The following is a 23,471-nucleotide window of genomic DNA, read 5'->3' on the forward strand; positions in this document are numbered from 1 at the left end:
TCTCTGTCCTCAGAGCATTTATACTCTAGTAGAGGAGAGACCAAAAATACATACATACATACATGCATATGGGAAATGATATGGAAAATTAATTGGTCATTAGATTTAGGAATGAGTGGCGGTCCCTCATTAAGTGTTGACTGCTGTCAGGATGAGGTAAAGACATTTTGTAAACTCCACAGCGGCCTGTGTGAACACAGAGTGTTTTAGAGCCGGCTGTGTAAGCGCTGATGGGAGTTCGAGCACATGCACATCAAGCGACATGGTGCTCAGAGTCCTCGCAGACACTTTCACAGGGTGCGAGCTGTTCACAGGCACTAGCATTGGGAATTTGATTAGGTTAATGTTATCGCCTTTACCCAGGGATGCTTTCTTTTTAATTTTTTTTAATATTATTGTTTTTCCATTGCAGCTGTCCCCACTTTTCCCCCTTAGCCCTCCTCCACCTACCCTTCCCTTTCTCCCACAGTCAGTCCCCACACTGTTGTCCATGTCTGTGGGTCATTCAAACATGTTTTTGTGACTAATCCTTTCCCTTCTTCCCACCATTACCCCCCTCCCCCGTTTCCTCTGGCAGCTGCCAGTCTGTTGTCTCTGGTCCTACCTTGCTTGTTGGTTTATTTTATTCATTAAACTCTTATAAGTGAGATTATATGGTGTTTATCTTTGGCTTATTTCCCTTAGCATAACAGTCTCCAGTTCCTTCCATGCTGTTGCAAAGGGTAGAGCTCCTTCTTTCTTTCCACTGTGTAGGATTCCATTGCGTGAATGGACCACGGTTTTTTGATCCACTCATCTACTGATGGGCACTTAAGCTGTTTCCACCACTTGACTATTGCAAATAGCACTACTGTGAACATAGGGGTGCAGAGGTACTTTTGAATTTTTGATTTGGGATTTTTAGGGTACTTTCCAACCAGTGAAATTGCCGGGTCAAAAGGCTGCTCCATTTTTAATTTTTTTTTGAGGAAACTCCGCACTGTTTTCCACAGTGGCTGTACCAGTCTGTATTCCCACCGACAGTGCACTGGGGTTCCCTTTTGTCCACATCCTTGCCAGCACTTGTTGTTTGTTGATTGATTAATGTTGTTTGTTATTAATTATCACCATTCTGACAGGTGTGAGGTGATGTCTCATTCTGGTTTTAATTTGCATCTCTCTGATGGCTAGTGATGTTGGGAGAACATATTTGCCAATGATACATCAGGTTTAATCTCCAAAATATGTAAAGGACTCATATGACTGAACAGCAAGAAGACAGACAATCCCAATTAAAAAGTGGGTGAGGGACCTGAACAGACACTTCTCCCAGGGGGACATACAGATGGCCCACAGATACATGAGAAGAGGCTCAGCACCGTGGGTGCTTTCTTAATGAACACACGACAGCAGTTCCGACTGTCGGGGCACTGACCTTGGTGCTGAATTTGAAGTGCCTTTCTTGTGACTCGGGCCATGTTGTAACCATTTGTTTTGAATAGCTTGTACACCTGTCTTACATGTAGCGTTTATAGCATTTTAGAGTTGGATACATTTTGAAGTGTCATCTACACTAGACTGGAAGCCAACAAGGTTATCTCCAGTGAAGCATTCCCGGCAGGTCCTTCCATAGCCTCAGCTTGACCACTGCTGTTCTCTGGAGAGAGAGAGAGTTGGTTCTGGGGGGAGCAGGCAAATCATCAGTACGCTCTTCCTTCTGTAAAGACACATTCTGTCTCCTTAACTGTCTCCTCTTGAGCACTTGTGTTGATTTGAACAAATCAAATCTTTCCCTTGGAGAAAATATGAAAGCACCAACTATCATCCCTGGCTACTCAAGCCATTTCTCATTGATATTTAACATGCACTTACTTCTGTTGCTCACGTGGCATGATTTCTCTGTCTCTCTCATCCAGGTATTCTGTTCTCTCGTAGACAGACTGCTTTGTCCCGCTGCCCTCCTCAAAAAGAAATGCCCCAAATCCAGCATTGTACTTCAGATGTGGTTATGACGGCTGCACTTTTACTACCCTTCTTCTCTTGATCATTTTCTAGGATATTATTTCCCAAACATTCCCAGATACTTTTCTCACTTCAGGACCATCACACAAGTTGTTATTTTACTTGAATCTCCCTTGTACTTATTCTTTGCAGAATTGATACCTTCTTATTTTTCAGACTTCATCATTTTTTTGCATGTCCTTTTTTTATGTTTTGTTGTTCATGCTGTCACAATTGTTTCCATTATTACCCCCCACTGCCCAGCCTGCCCCCCACTTCCATTGTCAGTCCCCACCCCATTGTCCTTGTCCACAGGGCCTTCATATGTGTCCCTTGGCTAATCCCTTCACCTTCTTTCAAACATATCACATCCTCTGGGAACGCCCCACCCATGTTGTATATCTAAGATTCGTCCACACCAGTACTCACTTACATATTAACTACTCGTTTTCTTTGTATCACTGAGCATGGTTTATGTTGCATTTGTTTTTGTGTAGTGCATGCCTGTCTCATTAGACTGAGCTCTGAAAGGCAGGAACTTAGTTTTGTTTGCTGCTCTATCTTCCATACTGAGTACAATATGTAATGCATAGTGCACACTCGATAACCATGTTATGAATGAATGAATGAATGAATGAATGAGGTTACAAACTGTGGTCTCTGCATCTCAGTTTTCTCACTTATAAAATGAAAATAGTAATACTTACTTGACACACTTACTTTGAGAGTCATTTGAAAAGATCTCAAATACTAAAAGGCACCAAGTAAGTGTGAGTAAAGTCTGAATTTCCATTCAGCATAGCATGAGAGAGATGGTTTTGGGCTATTTCCACCGTAGACAGATGAGGCCTACAGGACTTTCTTTCAATCATAGTAGTAAAACTTTCCCCCAGCTGTCTCATTTCCAAAGCTCCAGGCTCCTGGACAGCCTTGATTTCCTCCAAATCCTCCAAATGTTACCCAGAGCAACAGTCTCAGTTGTAAACAGTGGGGGGGTGCAGTTTTGTGTTGTTTCTTTCACACTCTTCGCAGAATGAGGTCTGCTGAATCTACTGTTCACTGCTTCCCACCACCATTAGCCATGATTGTGAAGTTGAAAGGACCATAATTAACGGTTGGATGCAAAACAAGTGTGGCAAATTCATGCAAATATCTATCAGAAGCCACCTCTTCTGGGGCAGTGTGGTTGTGTATGTTCTGTTTATACAGAGAGAACACTCTTTCCTTGCCATATTCTTTCTATCAAGTGGGGACACGTTTCACCTGGTGGATGCCTCTGCCAAACGGTGAGCTAAATAAGTGAAGTGGGAAGGAGAAGGGGGATTGTTCTCTTTCTCTCACTGCTTCTTCCAGTTCCTGAATTCAATCACCTCTGGAGAGCAGTTAGAAACCAGATGCTAGTTCAAATAGGTCATCATGTTTGTGGTGTATTCACATTATAATAGTTGGGATAATCTAGGTATAGCTGGGTTAGAAAAAAAAATCCATGTCTGTGAGTGAATCGAAAGAAACTATATTTGGTTGTGTTCAAGACCTGTTAAAAGGATCTTTGCACATGGGTGGGTTTTCTGTGGCATGGTAAGATGGAAAGAACTGAGACTTGGACATCAAACAGACATGGCTTTGAATCACAGCTGTCACTAACTACGTGAACTTAAGCTGGTTACTTAACATCTCAAGATGTATAATTGGGATTAACGATCTACCTCCCCAGTTTGGGGGAGGTTAAATGAGACAATGCATTAAAGGCATCTGTCACAGTTACTGTAACATTTGTACTCTTTTCCCTTTTGCTGAGAAGGGGAGGGGGAATTAGAGCATCCTCACCTGGCATATCCCCATTTGTGCAGTAGACTCCACCTGGAAGCACACACCTTCCTAACTCTGGAGGACCTCGAGCCATGTCAACCGCTGTTGACCTTGTTGACTCGCCCATGACCCACTTGCTTTATCACCCCACCACAGGCTTTCCTCTTCTTGTTTTAACTTTTCATACATGGTTTAAAGCGTGACATCTGTGTCTGTTGAATCTTTCAACATGATCTTGTCTTTGGGGTATGATCTTGCCCATCCCAACCCCATTTCCTTATCCTCGTTTCAGTGTAGTGACTGTTCACATGTCACATGAGAAAAGCTCAGGTGAACCATGGACTGAGGAGACATGGGGGACCCAAGCTCAAATGGGGTAGAGCTGAGACCACACAGGCTATCTCATGGCTTGGGTCTTAGATGTTTCATCGGGGTGTTTATGAGAAAGCTCCTACATCAGTTAGGATAAAGTCAGTTATGCTGCAGTAACAAACAAGCATGGAGTCTCCGCATATTACCAGGAAAGCGTTTTTTTACTCCTTCTACGTGTCCAAATTGAGTCAGCAGAAGGGCTGTACTTATCATTGTCACTCAGGAACTCAGACTGATGGAAAGTCCATCTAGACACACGCTTTTGCAATCACCAAGGCAGAGCAAGAGATATGTGACAAGTAGGTTCTGGTTCTGAAAAATTCCCACATAAAATGATACGTAGCACTTTCTCATCCTATTGACCAAGTCTAGTCATGTGGCCATGCTTAACTTCGAAAGAAATGAGGCAGTGCCTTCCAGCTCTGTGCCTACAGGGAGAATGGGGATATGCGAGAACATCCTAATGACCACCACACTCCCCCAGTATGCCCCAAGCTTTCCCTGCAAGGTCTCATGACACCCAGACCCCCTCTTGAAGCACCTACGTAGTTCCTGTCAGAGGTCCTGAGAACTTTCTATTGTCAAGTGCCTGCTGTATCCCAGACACTAAGCGAGGTGCTGTTACAACCTGTGCTGCTTCCCGGTTGGTCTCCCAGGCAAATGACTCCGCTTAAATCAGCGGCCAGATGGACTGCCAGAAGCACCCTGGGGTCGCGTAGAGCCTCGGCTACTCCATGCTGAAGGAGGACGTTCAGTTACAGCTTTCTCTTTACTTTCATGGAGATATGGCAAAGGAATGTCTCATGCTCCCTGTGCTACTGCTCCGCCTGGAAAGACAGTGGTTGAGAGGCTTTAGAAAATGTCAGATCTCTCCTGCCCATGAATGGCAGAGCCGCGGTAACAGAAAACTGTAAACCCAAGGCCTGTGTGCATCCTTTTTCTGACTTGTTGCCATAGTCCTGTTGGGAACATATTTCTGCGGGGGGGCGGGGTGTTTATTAGTTCCGTGGCAGCCCTGGGGAAGGGGTGAAGCGGATGGAAATGGACATTTGGAATCCAGGGTTATCATCACAACCTTAATATAACCACTTCTGAAAGCCTTGTCCTGGTAGTGAACGCCCCGCCCCAGGGTTTGTCTGCCGGCAGAGCCTGCATTCTGTGTCCCATCACCTGCCTGGGACTGCTTTTTAGTCCTCCGTGGATTCTGTCTCCTGGGTTCCACCCAGCCCCTCCAGGCCTCTGTTCCACCATTTGAGACTTACCACCTGCTCTGGAAAGCTCTGAACTTTTCTGTGGGGTCTCAGACTTCTCTTTCCAGGTGAGCGAGAAATTCCCCGAGTGTCGTCTTGTGCAAATACCAAGATGAGCTCTCCCAGGTTGCTCATTTATTTTTCCGCTCACATACAGTTCCCACGGATTTTATTGTCATGGTATGAGACCTGAGAGGCCAAGAACATTTTCCTTTCAATGCAAATATACTTTCAACTCATTTGGAGCAGCAGATGAAGGTTACACAAATGTTGACAGCTGATCATCTCGTCAGCCTGGGCCTTGAGGCATCAGCGTCCCGGGCTCTGTCCCCAAAACACTCACAGAAATGGCAGCCTACCGTCCCTGACGCAGGGTTTCCGCCTCCATCACGCCCCTTCCAAACTGAGGGTCTCCGTGAGGTTCAGCCCAGTGGGTCCCTCTGAATTCGCAAACTGGACCCATGGGTTTAAGTTCTGGCTCTGCCTTTTTTCTGCTATGTGAACTGAATACTGACCTACTAAACTCCAGTTTCCCCATTGGTCGCATGGGGATGAGGCGTCCTCCCAAGCTCCCTGGGGTCTTTGAGAAGAGTAAAAACTGGGGGTGGGTGCTCTCTGCTTATTCCTGAGCACTTTTCAAATGAAAGTGTTCTAAACATAAATGTGTGTGTGTGCAAATTCAGCATATATATATACACACACACACACACACACACAGACAGACATAAATATTCCAGCATGTGCCTATATGCATGTATCTATATGTACATGTATATGTGAATGTGTATCTATTCATACTCAGTCCAAATAAAATTTTAAATTACCTCGGGAATCTTAATGGAAGAAAGGCTATCATTGCACCACAGCCCTAGTATAAGTAGTTAGTGAAATAGAACATTATCTAGTCCTCTCGAGCTTCCTGTAAGCCAAGGCAAAAAGAGGCATATAGCAGGTTAGCATAGCTTCTCTTGCTGGATGGGAAGAAGCTTACATATATTTTATGAGAGATCCTAGAAGGGGAATTTATCATATATATAATAAATATATAAACACACACACACACACACACACACAAGGGGCTCTGAAGAGAAACCAGTCAGTATCATAGTATCTTGTTTGCTCAAACACCCGTAGTCTCTTCTCCATCAATGTCATAATACAGTATTAAACTGGAATTAAAACAGAGCCATTGACACTCAAATCATCTGTTTCTTATGCTATATAATGGCCTTAATGCTATTAATTATGCCATTAAACAACATTAATGGATTTCCCATTTCCTTCCCCTCTGCATTCTTAGTGGATACACTTATGATGGGGTCTCTCCTGTGGCACAGATCAGCACTGACTGTCTGTGTGACCTTACGCCAGCGAGTTAGACTCTTAGGTCTCATTCTCACTTGGAAAACTTTGATGCCCATAGTATCAACTTTGTAAAAATGTTGGCAAATATTAAAGGAGAGGATGCATGGAAAAAATGCTTATCGTGGTGCTCAGTGGGGAATACACACTGTCGGCTGTCACTATTAGAATATCACAGGTGGTATGTATGGGGCAGAGTTGGAGGGGCATGAAGGAAAGAACAAGCAAAATCTGTGGGTGCACAGAGATGTTTAACCCGTCAATTAATTTGGATAGACTGCAGACAGGGTGCAGGAGGAGGGCGTTCAGGGAGGAGAAACAAAATCAGCGAGATCCAGGTTGTGCAGAGACGCCAGCTGACAGCCTGGATCCACCGAGGAGAGAGAAGATCTCACAGGAAGGCTGGGAATGTCGTACTTCTACAGAGATAAGTGGTGACGTGAGCCAGTTCTTCCACATCCCCTTCCCAGAGGCTGAATTTTGGTCAAGTTCCACCTTTTACATTGTAGCCCCCAACTCTGCAAGCTCATACACTCAGTTTATCAGGATGCAGAGTTGAGAGGAAAGACCGATGGAAGTAGCAGGCGATGGTCTTTTTAAATCAGTTCTTCCAGCCAAAAACAACCCTGAGTCTTTCCATCTCCGAAGTGTGGGTTGGCCGAGACACTTCACCTTCTATAACCAATTGTCACCAAGTTCTACCGGTTCTCCACTAAACTTCTCTCCAGTCCATATATTTTTCTCATCTCCAGTGCCACCATCCTAGTCCTGAACATCAATCTCTCGCCTGGGAAACCCCAACCATCTCTTAATTGGTCTCGCCAAATCCATTCTCCAACATGAAGTGTAAATGGCTGTTATATGTATCTTCATTTAACGGACAAGCCAACCACCACTCAGAGAGGCTGCAATTTACTAGAACACATTCCAGAAGCAAGAGACTGAGCCGGGTTTGAACCCGTGCGTGTAAAAATGCTGCCAGAAGGTCCTGCACATTCAGTGCCGTGCTTCCTGCTGTCAGAATGCCCCAAAGTTGAACCCAGCTGGGCTGAAACCAGCAGGAGTCCCTAGGAGACCCCCAGCCCAGCCATACATCACATCTCTCTCTCCCACCAGACGTGGCCAGCCTCCATCCCCCGCTTAATTTTCAAACACCTGCTGGCCCTACCATTAACATCAACCAATAATGAGGAGCTGTCCTAATAACAATGATCATAATAAATTGGCCTTTGATTACATCTGTCACCTGAGAATTTCAAAAACTTTGCAAACATCCATTAGTAATTACAGATCAAAGGATCGCTCCCAGGGAGCAGGGATGATTAAGGTCAGATGTGAGGGGCGCAGGGAGGGGTGCTGGGAGGCCCGCAGGGCCGCTCTGGCTGAGGCTGGCTGAGACCCTGGAGTCGCCAGTCCCCAGTGCGGGTCTGAGCCTCCCCTCCGTGAGGTTCAGAAGAACCACACTTCTGACATCCCAATTAGCGGATGATTTGTGCGGCAGTTCTATCGCCTCCGACGCCTGGCGCTGTGGAATGGCAAGCATAACATGTAGTTTTGAAAGGGAGCTTACAGATTGTGCAGTTTCCTTCTGCTGGCAGGAAAAGAAACTCCAGGCCAGAGTGGGGAAGTGTTGCCGCTGCTGATGCTGATGCTGCTGCTGCTGATGATGATGATAACGACAATGATGATAAAATCCAACAATCATGGATTAAGGGCTTGCTCTGAGTCAGTGGGGGGATATACAGATACATAACATACAGTTCCTGCTGCTCTCGGGGAGCCCAGAGTCCAGGGGAAAGACAGCTATGAAAACAAACAAGTACAATGAACTGTAACGGGAATCACCTTGGGGGAATGCCCAGTGTACGGCTGGAAGCCTGGGGGTGGACAGGGTGAGGAGGTGCTTAGCAGAAGTCTTGTAGAAACAGTAACGTGTGAGCTGAACATTGAAAAGTAAGTGGGTGTTTCCCATGCAGACAGCGGGGCAGAGGACGTGGCATGTCCTGCAAAGGGAGCCCCTGGGTAGAACCCAAAGGTTGGGAACTCGATGACACCTTGGGAAGATGGGCTGGGGTTGGTTCCAGGATTCAGAGAGAAGGCCAAACAGAGACTGAGACCAGACAAAGAGGCAAGGCCTTGCACGCCAGGCTAAAATGCCTGGGATTTGTTCTGTTGCAAACAGGGGATAAACCATTCATGTATAATCTTTGCATGTTTCAGGCACAAGTGCACTCTAAGTGTTGTTCACCCCAGTGAGATGTGCGGAAGGTATCGCTACTATTCTGTAGATGAGGACTCTAACTTTTTAATTATTGTTGCAACATTAAAAGATCCATGTGTATTTTATTTCCCCTTCTTACAGAAAAGATAGCATGCTATAGATACCTGTAAATCACTTTTTAATTCATTGATAGAGGTCTTCCTCACTTTTTATAGCTACATAGCATCCTATTATGTAAATATATCTTTGTCACTCTTACGTGTGGACATGTAGATTGTTTAAAATATTTTTCAATCACGAACATTTCTGCAATAAAGGACTGTGGATATCTGTATTTTCATATTGTTGGAGGTGTGTCAGAGTACTTGCCTACAAGAGGGAGGGTTGGATCAAAAGGCGGACAAATATGTAGTCTTCATAGATATTTCTAAATTCCCTTTCTTAGGGGTTGCATTAATTTGCATTTCCCTCAGCGATGCTTCAGACCGTTTCTCCACAGCCTCACCAGCTGTTGGTGTGGCCTAACTTCAGTTCTGAGCAAGGTTACACGTAAGAAATTGTATCCCAATGTAGTTTTAATTCCCTTTCTCTTATCAAAGTGAAGTCAACATCTTTTCATATTTTTAGATTTTTTATATATAAAATAATACATAAAATAATTAAAGTTGAATTATAATTTTGAAAACTTGAATTATTTGTGTATGTCTTTTGCCCAATTTTCTGTCAGGATATTTACCTCTTTTCCCTCAATTTTTAAAAGCTATTTATATATCAGGGATATTAGCTATTTATCTGTGATATATGTTGCATTTTTTAGACTTCTCTTGTAGTGTTTTTGCCACACCAAAAAAAAAAGGAGTCAAATGCTTCAATTTTTTTTTCCCTTTATTGCATCGAGACTTTGAGTCACAGTGGAAAAGCCTTTTTTACACCAAGGTTATAAAGGAATTTGCCCATGTGTGCTTCTAGAACTTGTCTAGTTTAATTTTTTACATTTAATTTTCTGATGCTTGGTATTTATTTTTGTATATGGTATAAAGTATGTACCTAGTAATATACTAATATATTTTTCCCAAATGTCTATTTAAGTGGCTAACATTTATTAAAAAGTTCATCTTTGCCCCCCAAATTGGAGATGCCACTTTTCCGTTCCAAGTTTTTGTGTGTTCTCAGGTCTTTGTCTGGATTTTGCGTTCTGTTCCACCAGCCGGTTAGCCTCTTCGCTCTCTAGCACCACACGCTTGTGGTTATTATGGAGGCTCCGTGCTTCCATATCTGAGACAGCCAGTCCCCCAGCCTGGGCTTTCTCTTCCATGGCTTCCTAGTCCTTGCACGTTCATTCTTCACTTAAGCTTTAGTGTCAACTTATCCGGCTCCATAAAGAGCCTGGGATTGAGTTAAATTTATACATTAATTAGGGTGAACTGACATCTTTTAAGATGTTGAATTACCTGAGAACAGAGGATGTCTTTCTGTTATTTGTTCGAGCCTACGTCTGTGTCTTTCAGGGGGGTTGTAAAGTTTTCTTCCATAGGTTTCAAGTTTATTACCGAGCATTTAATCTTTGTGGCCATTGTAAATGAGATTTGCTGCCATGACATCCTCTGCCCTGATTATATGAATGCTGTTCACTTTGCATATTAATTTTATATCCTGCTACCTTGTATGAGTGATTCTCCAGGGGTTTGCAGATATACTGTTACATCATCTGCAGACAGAGTTGGTGTTAAGTTTGTTTTCCAATGTGCATGCCTCTAATTGATTTCTTTTATCCAAAAGCACTGGCTTCTCCTCCCAGTACAATCTGGAGCAGTCGTGGACAGAAAGAACATCCTACTCTTGTTGTTGATCTCAGTGGTGATGCCTTTACTAGGGCCCGACTCAATAAGATGCTGGTTTTAGGACTAAGGTATATTTTAACCATGTTAGGAAAGTGCTTATCAATTCCTATTTTCTTGAGTTCTGTTTAAAACCAGGCATGGGTATTAAATTGTGTCAAATGCTTTTTCTGCATGAATAGTGATAACATAATTTTTGCCTTTGAACTATTAATATGGCATAAGAATAGATTTTTTTACTTAATAATTTTTATTCTATTTTTTTCTTTACGATTTAGGCCCCTTATACCCCACTCCCCCCTGCAATCACCACACTGCTGTCCATGCCCATGAGTCCTTTTTCCTTTTTGCTCAATCCTTCCACCCCCTACCTGACCACCCCCTTAGCTGTGATCCTGCACAAACTGAACAAACAAAATAGAGACAGACTCATAGGTAGCGGGATGAGAATGGAATTCTTAACATCGAAGCAACTTTCCACTTCTAGAATACATTCCACTAAATCCTGGCATTTTATTTTCTTAATGCAGCATCGGATTCTGTTCACTAATGTTTATTCATATTTAACCATTTTACACATTCAGAAGGAAAATTGATTTATAATCCCCCCTCTTTACGCTGTCTTTACCAAGTTTAGGTGTTAATGTTACGCTGGTTTCATTAAAAATGAGAAAGTTTTTCTTCATTTTCCGTGCTGTAGAACAGTTTATGTTACTACTGTCTTGTCTGTAAAGGTCTGGTAGGAAGCCCTGCCCCCCCCCCACACCCCGACCTCCCCCCATCCCCGTGGAGACATCTGGGTGTGGTTTTGTTTGTTTGTTTAGGGGATAGTTCCTTGATATCTTTCTCTACTTCTCCTGTGGAATCAGAACGTTTAAGTTTATATTCTTAATAGAATCCATTTTTATAAGATATCTCTTCCTAGAAATTTATCAATTCCATTTAGTTTTTAAAAATTATTTCCAGAAACCTGAAAACTAGTCTCATGTTTCAAAAAATTTTTCTTTTTCAACAAATAGTCCTCCCACCCCACTTTTCCCCTTGTCATTTCTTATTTTCTAGACTGGCGCTGCCTCTCTTTTTCCTTTTTTCTACTCTTTTTATCTTCTCTACTTCTGTAATTTCTACTCTTGCCTTTATTATTCCCTTTTGTGTGTTTTGTGGGGGATCATTTATTTTTGTTCCTTTTATATATTTTTGTGCTGGAAATTAAGTTAATTTGTTTTATTTTTCATTTTATTAGTGTACTTAGTCACTGCTTTAAGTGTTTTCCATAGATTTTGATATGTAGTTTTCATTATATTTTATTTTAAAATATTTACATTTTTGTTTATAACTTTTCCTTTCACCTAGGAAGTGGTCAAAAAATTATTTTGTGTATTTCCAAGCGAAAGAATCTGTTTGGTTTTTTAAATCTTCTCAGTAATTTCTCATTTTATTGCCTTATAATCATAGAATGTTGCTTATAATATTTTTACTTTATGGGACATAACAATGCTTTCTTAATTAGCTAATCTATGGTCAATTTTTGTGAATGTTTCCTAAGCTCATAAGAAAAAGGTTTTCCTCACTTAAGGTTTTGCCACTTAATGCAAACTACACTGACAGTAGTTTTCGTATTATCTTGCATCTCCTGTAGTTTCTGCTTTCTAAAGGGGATCGTTGTGGGTTTGGACTGGTCTATACCCATGGATGTTACGTTTCTTAGTAATTGTGGGTTCCAGCATTAAAATGTGTCCTTTGTTGTGTTTAATGCTTTTTAAATGGCAATTGGCCCTGTCTGATAACAGGATCATCATGGCTGCCTTTTTTTCCCCCTTTTGCCATTTTTGTTTCTCCAATTCCCTTACTGTTGCCTTTCTGAATTACTTTGTTATAGGTGTGACCTCTCTATATAGCAGAAAGTTACATCTTGCTTTATGAGACCATTTGAAATCTTTTCTGCTTAACTCTATAAGTTACACCTATTCCCATTTGTTGATATGACTGATATACTTGGTCCCAACTCTGTTCTAAGTTCTTTAGGTCAGAATTTACTGAACTAATTTCATAATACATGCTGGGGTGTCTTTCTTCCTCTTTCACTTTAAAATGTCTTTTGCTATTTAGGAAGTTTGCCATTTTGTTCTAGTAGTTATCTTTGTGCTTATACTTTTTAATACCTTTAGTCCTCCCTTCCTTAACCCTATCCCGTCTGGTTTTTCAGCATTTTCCCCAGCATGTTGGGGTATAATTAACAACTAAAATTCTGTATATTGATGATGTACAATAGGATGTGTCCATAGACGTGTCCATTGTGAGATGATTACCACGACCCTGTGAACTAACTAACATATGTGTCCCCTCACATAGCTGTCCTCGTATGTGGTCAGAACACTTAAGATCTATTCTCTTAGCAACTTTTAAGAATACAATAGAGAATTATACAAATCTGCAGAATCTCTTCATCCTGCATAACTCTTGGACCTGCATCTTCTTATCTCCTCCACCCTCTAGCCTCCAACGGCCACCTCCCGACTCTCCGCTTTCGAGAGCTCGGCTTTTTCAGACGCCACATGGGAGTGAGACCACACAGGGCTTGTTTTTCTGTGTCTGACTCACTTCATTCAGTGCAGTGTCCGCCAGGTTCGTCCCTGTTTTTGCACATAGTCAGGCAGTCTTTTCAAAGCTCAGTAGTTGTCCACTGACTACACACACCACACTTGTTTTGCCCTGCTCCTCACTGCCCCAGGCTATTCCGCCCTGCTGGTCGCCTCCGTGTTCTGGTTGGGCCAAGAAAAACGTGGTCTTCTTGGGCACCCTCCTGTGGAGCTGGGGAAGCCGGGTACTCACTATGCATTCACTTCTCCCATGGAAGAAGCCCTGGGCTGATGCGGGTAAATTGCAACCGTCTTTCTTACCTTCTTCAGTGTATCTACTCTCAGACATTTCGCTCCAGCGGGGTGCTGGCACCTCTCTGCTGGAAGCTCCCGCAAAGGTGCTCCCACTCGTGGGTGGCTGTCAGAGTTACGTCTCTGTGGGGAAAGTGCTGCAGATTCTCACCCTGCCGCCTTGCAGACACCACTGGTGTGTCAGTTTGGGACAGAATCCATGGATGTTCACCTGTTGCCTACACAGCAGTCACTGGGCTTATTCTACTCACCTGCATCCCTGTTTCTTCTCCTTTCACATTCTAACTGGCGTTCTTCCCACGGTATCAGAAAATGTAACATTTACTTATTCTGCTTTCAGTGGTGTCCCTACCTTAATTTAGTCTCAGATTTACAATGAAATTTATTAAATACTTTCAGTTGGTCTTTTTGCTGAAGTTTCCTGTTATTTCTTTGTGGAATGAAGCTTATCCTTTGGGGTGTTTCCCAAGAAAGACTCATGAGTACAGTACTCTCGGAGTGATTGAATATTGATAGTCATGTTTCTAGAGCTTTGAGATTTCAAAGACACTTGGCTAGCTATGAAATCCTTGGTTCATAAGGTCTTCCTTTGAGTGTCTTAGAAAATGCCAACTCATATCTCCTGGCCTTGTGTGTTGTTTTGAAGATGTCTCATGACAGGCTAATTCTCTGACTCTTGTGAATTATTTGGCCATTTTGCCTGGAGTTCTTGAGAACATTTTGTTTTCCAATTAGTTTTACCAGGATCTTGAAATTGGCCTCTCAGGTCTGTGGGTCCTTTCAGGTTGTCTTGTCATTCCAGAAAGTTTTCTTGGATTATTGTTATAAATCTGTTTAATCTGTATTCTCAGGGATTTAAAGTATATAGATATAGATAGAGATATAGAGATATAGATCTATATTTCTCTATATATAGAAATCTCTATATATAGGATCTCTCTATATATAGAGAGAGAGAGAGATATAGATCTATATCTCTATATATATGAGATCTCCTTCATCGTCCCTTTAAGTCACTTTTTCATTGATCCTTGTTACATTTTGGGGTGATTTTTCTCTTTCTCCAATGCCCCTTATTAAACTTTCCTTTGGACACCTTGTAATTTAATCTTCATTTCTCAAGTGACTCTTTTTTTTCTTTCCTTCTTTCCTTCATTCAACCAACTCTACCTCTTTTTTTTTTACTGATTTTTTTTACACATTTCAGTTTTTAATCTTTGCATTTCTAATTCAGAGTTGTTTGAGGAAATTTAGTTTAGTTGAGAGTGTTGTGTTACACTTTTCTTCTGTTTGTGACTGTTTTCTTCAGGTGTGGATTTTATCAGTTGGGATGTTTTTATTTTTAGTTTTCTTCACAGAGTTGCTCTTTGTATTGTTTCGTTTGTTCAATTTAGCTTTTATAAATTTAGTGCAACTTATACAATTCCTGGTTCAGAAACACACGATTCTGATAGAGCAGTATGGCTTGTTAATGAATGACTGAGATTTTGGGGCCATGAGTGATGGGTCATTGTGTGTGTTCTCTGACTTGTTGTTGCCATAGTTGTTCTCTTTTGACTTACAGGGTCTTAAAATCCCCCCTTTCACCTCCTTTCCCTTTCACCACCCAACCTCCCAAGGGATGCCTATTGAAGATTTACCGCCTTGAATTATGCGGGCTTCCAAGTCCCTGTCACATGCTCATTGCCTGAATCACTGGGATCCTTTTTCAGATTTTCCACACATATAAACTCAGTCTTTCATCAGTCTTACACCCTGTCCTGTGTTTTCTATTTTCATGTTGTTCTTCTTTTTATACAGCCCTTGCTTTCCATCCACAAAGGCTTACATTGAGAGCCTTAGAAATATTTCATTCAGCTATGGTAGTTTTGGTTGTTTTGTGTGTGTGTGTTTTTGTTTTTTTACTAACAGGGACTATGAAGTTTTGAGGTGTGTCTGTATTTTCATTATGTTGAGGTTGTAGATTTTGTGGATTTTGGAAGAGGGTCAAAGGGAATTGGGGTGCAAGGAGGCTAGACTAAGGACCCAAGAGGTGTTAATACCAGAAGTACAAACTGATCTGTGAGCATGGGATGGGGTGATGGGAAGTCTCTGGGGTCAGGTGGAGCCAAAATATGCTTTCCAAGGTACGGGAGGTTGAGGCAAGACCTCTGCGGTCACTGTCCCGATCCAAACCGCCCCCATCACTCGGCTAGACTGTACCTCCACACTCTTCCCATCAACTGGTTTCGCTGACCTCATGATTATTTTCCATACAGCAGCTTCTGCATTTAGAAATGTAAATCTGACATTTTTATTCTTCTGGTTCATAACTCTTTGATGGCTTCCTGTTCTTCTTAAAACATAAACCAGTGTTCTATAGTCTAAAGGGCATGGCTCTAGCTCCATCTCACGTCGTTCTCCAAGTACTTCACGATGGTACAGCCATACCACACTTTGGTACATCTCTGACTGCACCGTGCATTCCCCTGCTTCCAGGCCCCTGCAGACCTGTTCCTAAATCTGAAACACCCTCTCTGGATACTTCACATATCTAACTCCTACTTAGCCTTCAGGCCTCAGGTTAAATGGTCCTTGCTCAAGGACTTGACCATCTTCCTGCTCTTCAACACTCTACGTCATCCTCTTTACACATGTATAGCACCTGTTACTTCTCCCTCATAGTGTTCATTGCAACTTGTCCTTAGATACTGATTTATGAGAATGTTTATCTAATCATTGTCACAAATATTAGAAAATTACTCTTTGCATTCTCCACGAGGAGCATGTTCATTTTGCTCAGTCTTGTATCGCCAGTACCCTGCACAAGATCTGGCACACACTGATCATGCAGTCATGATCAGTATGATCAATAACGATTTTACTAATAAATATCTATTTATAAAGAGTTAAGTGGAGGTCCAAGCCCAGTCTTAAAGGAAAATTAAGGCAAAAGTCAAAGCAATTGGAAAACTATGGAGAGACTGTGGGGTCAGGACTAAATCCCATATTAACTGGGCAGCTCAGTCTTAGGGAAGAAAAAGGCATGAGTTGGGGTAAGTGAAAACTGCAAGATCAGGGCTAAACCCCCACCTTGTTAAGTAGGGAAGTAAAGTAAGAAATTTATGCTTTATACAGGTACCTAGGGATTCTTGATCAGGTTGGCAATAAAACTTAAACTAAGTCTTTCTGGATAGTAAACAGCAGCTACTAAAAGACCCGCAATTAGAGAGACATCCTATAATTTCGGTAAACAGTTAAAGGGTAGGTGGGTGGGTGGGTGGGTGGATGGATGGATCAGACTTGGCCTGTTCTCAAAATGGGGGTATAAGTAGGTCAGGGGCTTTAGGTGTGAGACATTATGAAAACATAAAATAGGTGATAGCTGACTTAAAAAGAAAAAGCTATTTTTTGCAGAGTGGAGTGATATGGCGTGGGAATAGTTATCTAATGTCACAAATACTAGAAAAGTAATGTTTGCGTGCTGCATGAGGACAGAGTACTAAAAAAGCAGGTGTACTGACAGTGGCTGAAACCAGACTCAACACGGGAGAGCTTGAAGCAACCTTACAATATCCTTTCTACTCTGCCTGAGTGGTCTTCTCCTTTCCTTTCTCTGCCATTTGATTGATGGGGAAATCAAGCCACAGAGAGGGCCAGTGACTTGCTCGATACTGCCCAGCACTGGCTGCACCTTGAGGAGAAGCAGATCTCAACGGAAGCACAATAGTGAGGATATTATGTTCTACCCCAAGGGATATACGCCTGTGTGCAGATTTGCAAGTCTGGAGCGGGAAGTGGGGTATGAGTGATTTAAAATGATGGGGAAACAAAATTGTATTGTACTGTGGAAATGGAACAGAGAATATGAAATGGTTCTGCTCATTCCAAACCCTTATGCAATCTAAACACAAAAGAAAGTACTAATTTCCTGTTTACCGAACTGATTGGGGACTTTTGGCATAGGCCCACGAACCAGACTTCCCATACAATAGGATGCAAAATTTTCAGCTTGTTCCCAACTTGCTTGCTAACAGTTCAGTCACCCAGAAGGTCAAGAGAGTGACTCATGGCTTTGTTGCTCCATACCTATTTCTAACAAACAAAGATAAATTGGTTACGGAATTAAAGATTTCAGGAACTTGGAAGAAACAGTACATGTCACTGCCATGTTTGTGGGAGCTGGGGAGAGTGAAGCATAATCAGGCATGCACCCTAGATTATAGAAAACAGATTTTAGCAGATGTGGGATGGAGGAGGTGGTGATGGGGAATGCCCAAGTTCATGCATCAACTGTGGAAGGGGGGACGATTCTAATATGAAAGTTCTCACAAATGGCCCAGTGGGGAAGAGAAGGTAGTAAGTAGAATAAACCATTGCAGCTACCCAGGATTTCCTTCGATGTGACACAGCTTCAGGATTATATTCCCACAGAAGGCAGGTTAGTGCTCGCCTCTGCAGGGGTGAAGCCACCCGGAGAGAGGGTGAATAGGACTTCTGAGACGCTGGTGCTGTTGGGTGTTCAGATGCGGGTGCTGGTCATCGATGCGTGTTTACCTGTGGAAATTTCAGCAAGCCATGTTTAAGACCGTTAGACTTGTCTACACACATGTTATGCTTCAAATTAATTGTGCAACAATTTTTAAGATTTAATATATTTCCATCAGGACTTATTTTTTAAATGCTTACATTTGCATGATAGTCGTCATAGAAATTGTACTTTCCTCCTTTATTTTCTTAGGCTTACTATCCCGTGTAATTACATAGTCTTATGATCAGCTTTGTTACTGCCACTGTGTGGCTAGGCCACACCCCTCTCTTTATCATGCGTGTAGGGCTGGGCAGATGTGGCACTCTTCCTGGCCACGTTTATAAAAGCACCGGAACCAACACCTCTGAATATAAAGGTGATTCACTGAGAATAGATTCTTGGAGGTAAAGAGATTAGATTGATTATCATTAAAGTCTAGCTGCATAGTTACAAATTACCCCCAACAGTACTGGCCTCATCAAACCCTTGCCCACAGCTCTATTCGACAGTCGTGCACAGAACTGGCAAGTTTTCTAATATGGTATTTGCAAAATCTTTTCCATTTGTAGCAATATAAAGTGGGAGGTCCTTCTGCCCATCCCTAGTCTCTTGGCACCTCTCCCGTTTGACACAGTTTCCCGGTGACGTCATGGTGGCGCTGCAGGGCCATTGCAGGTTTTCATCAGTTCTCTCCCTTTAACCGTCCTGGGCTTCAGTTCACTGACCTTCTAAAGCAAAGCACAAAAATGGAAGCCGAGAGGATTTGAAGAACTTTGCTCTTTCTCCAAACATGAAACCAACCAAACAGAAAAACTAATTTCTTCACTTTTCTCATCTCTTAAAGTTTTAATTCATTTGCCATATAAGCTTTTCTGGCATTACGTTTAGAGAGTTCAACTTGATTTGTATTTTTTTTCAGTCCTTTTCCCTTTTTCCCATCTTCTAAATGTATTCTTTAAATATACCTTTTTCTCAAAACATAGCATGCTTCAAATGCCATATGAACACCTCAAACGAATACTTTATATATTTGAACTTTAATGTGTCATATTCTTTTCACAATTCTACATGTTCCATTTGTGAAAGAAAACAATTATCTATTTTAAAAAGAAACACTCTCAGCATAAAAAAACAGAGAGGAGATGAAGCACTTGTTCCAAAGAACAAGTCGTGCCAACCCAGCCTTCTTAAGCGAGCTCTCGGCCTGATAGGTGGGGGCCGTGCAGCAGAGCATCAAGGTCTGAAGCAGCCTCGACCCTGTTCTCAAGCTTCGTTGTGGGAAAACACAGCATCAGCCTGCGAGTGAAGGAGCAGTTGGGGAGATGAGTCATTAGTTAGGTAACCGACCAAAGGCTCTGATGAGCAGATGAACGCCAAGCTGGGAGAAGGGTTCTGTTCTAGTAGGTGCCACAGAGCTCCACCACTTCGTTTTCTCAGTTACTGCTCCTATTAGTCATCTGAAGTTCCAGTGACTTGCAGATCATGGAGAACGTGATGATAGGCTGTGGTAGTCAGATGAGTCAAAGAAGATGGACGTCAGTAGTGTGCATGACCCTGTACATGGGTTTCAGAGACACAACCACATTTATGTATGTAGAAGCAGGCAGATATGTGTTTGGTGGGGGTTTGCAGGTGGCTGGTACATCCACTGTGATCAGCTAGAAACTGGGATGTTGGCTGTACAAATAGAAGCCCAGTCTGAGTAGGGAAAGTAGAAAATAGTGGCTCTCTGGGTAAGCACGTATTGGCAAGACCTCCTGTGGACTGTTGCTTCATGTTCTAGTCCTTTCTCACTAAGAGGGACAAACCAGAGGACGTCCGAGGATGAGTGGCTAGAATGATTCAAACGCCTTGAACTCTTATCCTATGAGAATTTGTTGAAGAATAAGAATGTTAATCAACTGAAAACGATCTCCCAATATCCAGACATCTTTTCTATGCAAGCAAAGGCAGACTTCCTGTGGTTTGGGGAACAGAATCAAGACCATCAAGGAGTCCAGCTTGGGTTTAATAGCAGTGACAGTTTCCAGCATTCAGAGGCATGTGTATATAACACAGAGTCTGCTGCAGATGTTACCATTTCTTCTCCACTTCTGGGTGCATGGAGGCCTCCAGTAACCTCACTGGAGTCAGGCGTGGCCACCTGCCTGTTTCTAGCCAATGGAAGCTGAGTTAAAGCAAACGTGTTGCTTCAGATGCAAAGTGCTGCATGTAAATCCAGGCTCCCCAACATTCTCTTCTCCTGACTCGGTGAACACTGGAGCCTGTGTTAAAGTGGAGGTACCAGCCTTGGTCTCTGAGTGACTACAATGCTGAGAATCTCCCACACCCACACTACGCTCCCCCAGATCCAGCCACACACCTACATTGGACATGTAGTTTGAATGGAAAATAAGCTTTTACTGTCTCTAGCCACTGAAGTTCATGGTTTTATTATATTTGCATAAGCTTTTCTATCCTGACTAATACAAGTGCCCTCAAGAAGCAATGGTTCCTTATGAGTGAGCATGAGCAAGACAAGCATCGTGTTCCCGAGACTCACCCATTGCATTCTTTGTCTTTTTTTCCACTGCTACACTACATTCAGACTATTACTGCGGACATAACTTAGCAGGAATTTTCAACGTGTCCCAGGACTTCCTGAAAGATGATCCTAATGAAACAGGCTAAACTAGTGATCTTCTGTAACTCGACTTCCTGCCCAGGAACATCACAGATTTATGGATCTCGTCCACGGGGGTAGAGCCAACCATGACTAGATAGTTCACTCTGCAAAGATTCTATTGCCACACAAACACACACAACTGTGAGGTCCACCAGAGATCTCGGGGCCAACGTGATTTTTTTGAACATGAACTTTACAGTTTGATTCTTACACATTCATACCAATGGGGCTATTGCCAAGTGTCTGTTTCAGTCTGTGCATATAGATGCATTATTTACCTATAACAAAGTTTCCCAAGGATGCCCTCGGTGCCAGCCCATTCATGGTTGCTAACCCATGAGTTAATCCATGCTCTTGGTACCATCTGCCAACCCATGGGTTCTCTCAGGAACCCATGCAACTGAATGAAGCTCGCTGCACGCCACAATGTACCCACTTAGTATTATTGTTAAAGCTGTTCACTGCTGGATGGTATCTGGTATGTTTATCAAGTGCTTTTGTCTGGGGAAGAAGCTTAGGGAGTAATGGGAGCCAGGAAGTGAAAGGAACAAAGCTATACCTAGCCTGGAAAGGAATGAAGAAATAGAATTACAAGGTGATTCCAATGAAGCAAAAATGAAAAGAACAAATTTAAAATGATCGTGAAAGATACATATGAATGCATATATATGCAAATATATGTGTATTTCTTTATGCGTCAAACCAAACCCACACCTAGTTAACTAGAGTTTCACTTCTGTCGTTCACAGGAAACAAAGATCAACTGTGTCCGCCTGGCTACGAAAGGTAGGTTGGCGTGTTCTTGTCCGTGTTCAGCCAATCTTTAGTCATTTAGGTAGCTCTCCCTCACACCACATAGGGAGAGCTGAGGTGGCCATCACCGAAAGTAACAGGAAAGAACTGTTATTTTTATTGGAGTCATTTTCATCTAGGTATTAATGCATATCTGACAGTATATATTAATAACACAGCACCTCAAGCAGAGTAAGAGCTCAAAACACATTTGTTGAATCAATGGAGGGATGGATGAATGGATGGGTGGATGGAGTGGTACATTAATCAGTGGTGGCTATAGATTTACTCAAATATTCTCCTGCTATGTATATTTTTATATTTGTTTCTGTTGGAATTTTGGAGCACGTTTATGAAACGTATCTTCTGGGTTATGCACTTGACTCAATTTGCACATGGCTTTCAAAAATAAGGGGATTACTGCCAGTGCCTTTAACAACAAGAAAGGAAATACTGCTTTGTTTTGGACTTGGCATTCCTAACACTCACCCCCAAAACTAAGGCAAAATGGTTCAGGCTCATCACTTTTTGTTTTCCTAATTATAATTGAATTGTGTGGCTCTGTCAACTGGTATATGTGTCTGTTTATTACTCTTTTAAAAAAAAATCAATGAATGCTTTGTTATTTAACCTATTATAAGGTTGAATGGTTAGAAATCAGGTTTACCTTTTTGTTATAGAATTGACATTTTTAATAGCTATCCCTTCCCTATAAACACACCAAAATCAGGCAGCTCTCATTTGCTCCCTGCATTTATTTATAGCATATATAGTTTTATAGATTGCTTCCATGGAGATGACAGTTATAAGTATAAATAGAGTCATAGATACAAAGGATACAGAAAAACAATGACCCTAGTATGTATGTATGCCTATGTGAATATATATACATGCATGCACACACATACGAAGGAAAAGGCACACAAATATGGGGGGAGGCAGGGATACAGATGGGGGGAGAGAGAGAAGAATTACCTATGGTTATTTGGTAAAGCATGCACCAAGTCCTATCATGCACAGCGCTTACAGCCTTGAGGAGCATCAGATCAACAGGTGGGCAGAGCAGGGAGGATGCAGGAGGAAGAAGTTAGAAGCATTAAGGCTCACTGGGACAAGAACGCACCCTGATTCCACATAAGTCCTGAGAGGTCAGCATGTCCCTGACGTGTTCCCTCTCGGGAACTCACGCTACTGGACAGAGAGAAATGAAATAGCTCTCGGGAGGAGGCCGGGAGAATTGACGGCCTGCAAACACAAGCCACAGGCCTTGACAGACCTTCCCAATGAAGCAAGTAGATAACCCAGGAGGAAGGGCACTGGAGAGCCCGTTGAAGAGCCCAGAGCGCTAGACGGCAGGCAGGACAGCAGGCTGGGTGTCTGCGGCATCGGCTCCAACGGGCAGCAGGGAGAGGGAAGGGAGCTTCCACAGACACCTTCACGTGAGGATGCTCCATAGTTCCCCTCTAGCCTTTGACCTCTAGACACGCCCTCCGTGGGGTGTGTGGGATTCTAAGGACACCCTCTGAGACATAAGTCCCCTAATGGGGAGTTTGTTGGGTCCTACCTTCTGAACTAGAGTTGGGAACGTGTGACCAGACAGGCAGTAGGTACATAACAGTAGGGCTTGGAGAGAGTACGTAACACTGTACTTTCCCGGGACGTTCAGGAGCCGCTGTGCATGTGTGCTTCTCCGAAGTGGCCTTGCTGGTCTAGGAGAAGGCAGTGGCCTTTAGAGACCTACCCAGAAGAGCTCTCTGCCTCTCCTCAGAGACCCTTAGGAC

The 23,471-nt window shown here is 42.6% G+C and overlaps 1 protein-coding gene across 1 annotated transcript in view; it reads left to right on the forward strand.

Moving 5' to 3' along the window:
• PTPRT (protein tyrosine phosphatase receptor type T) overlaps window positions 1-23,471 on the forward strand; it is a 668,348-nt gene that overhangs the window by 479,514 nt on the left and 165,363 nt on the right. Inside the window, exon 12 of the mRNA XM_045832856.1 lies at window positions 21,648-21,684. Within this exon, the coding sequence (XP_045688812.1) occupies window positions 21,648-21,684 (37 nt within the window). The remainder of the gene's footprint in view (window positions 1-21,647; window positions 21,685-23,471) is intronic.

Source organism: Phyllostomus hastatus, unplaced genomic scaffold (genome assembly GCF_019186645.2).
Source record: "Phyllostomus hastatus isolate PE091 unplaced genomic scaffold, TTU_PhHast_1.1 phas_contig_17, whole genome shotgun sequence".
Taxonomy (NCBI): domain Eukaryota; kingdom Metazoa; phylum Chordata; class Mammalia; order Chiroptera; family Phyllostomidae; genus Phyllostomus; species Phyllostomus hastatus.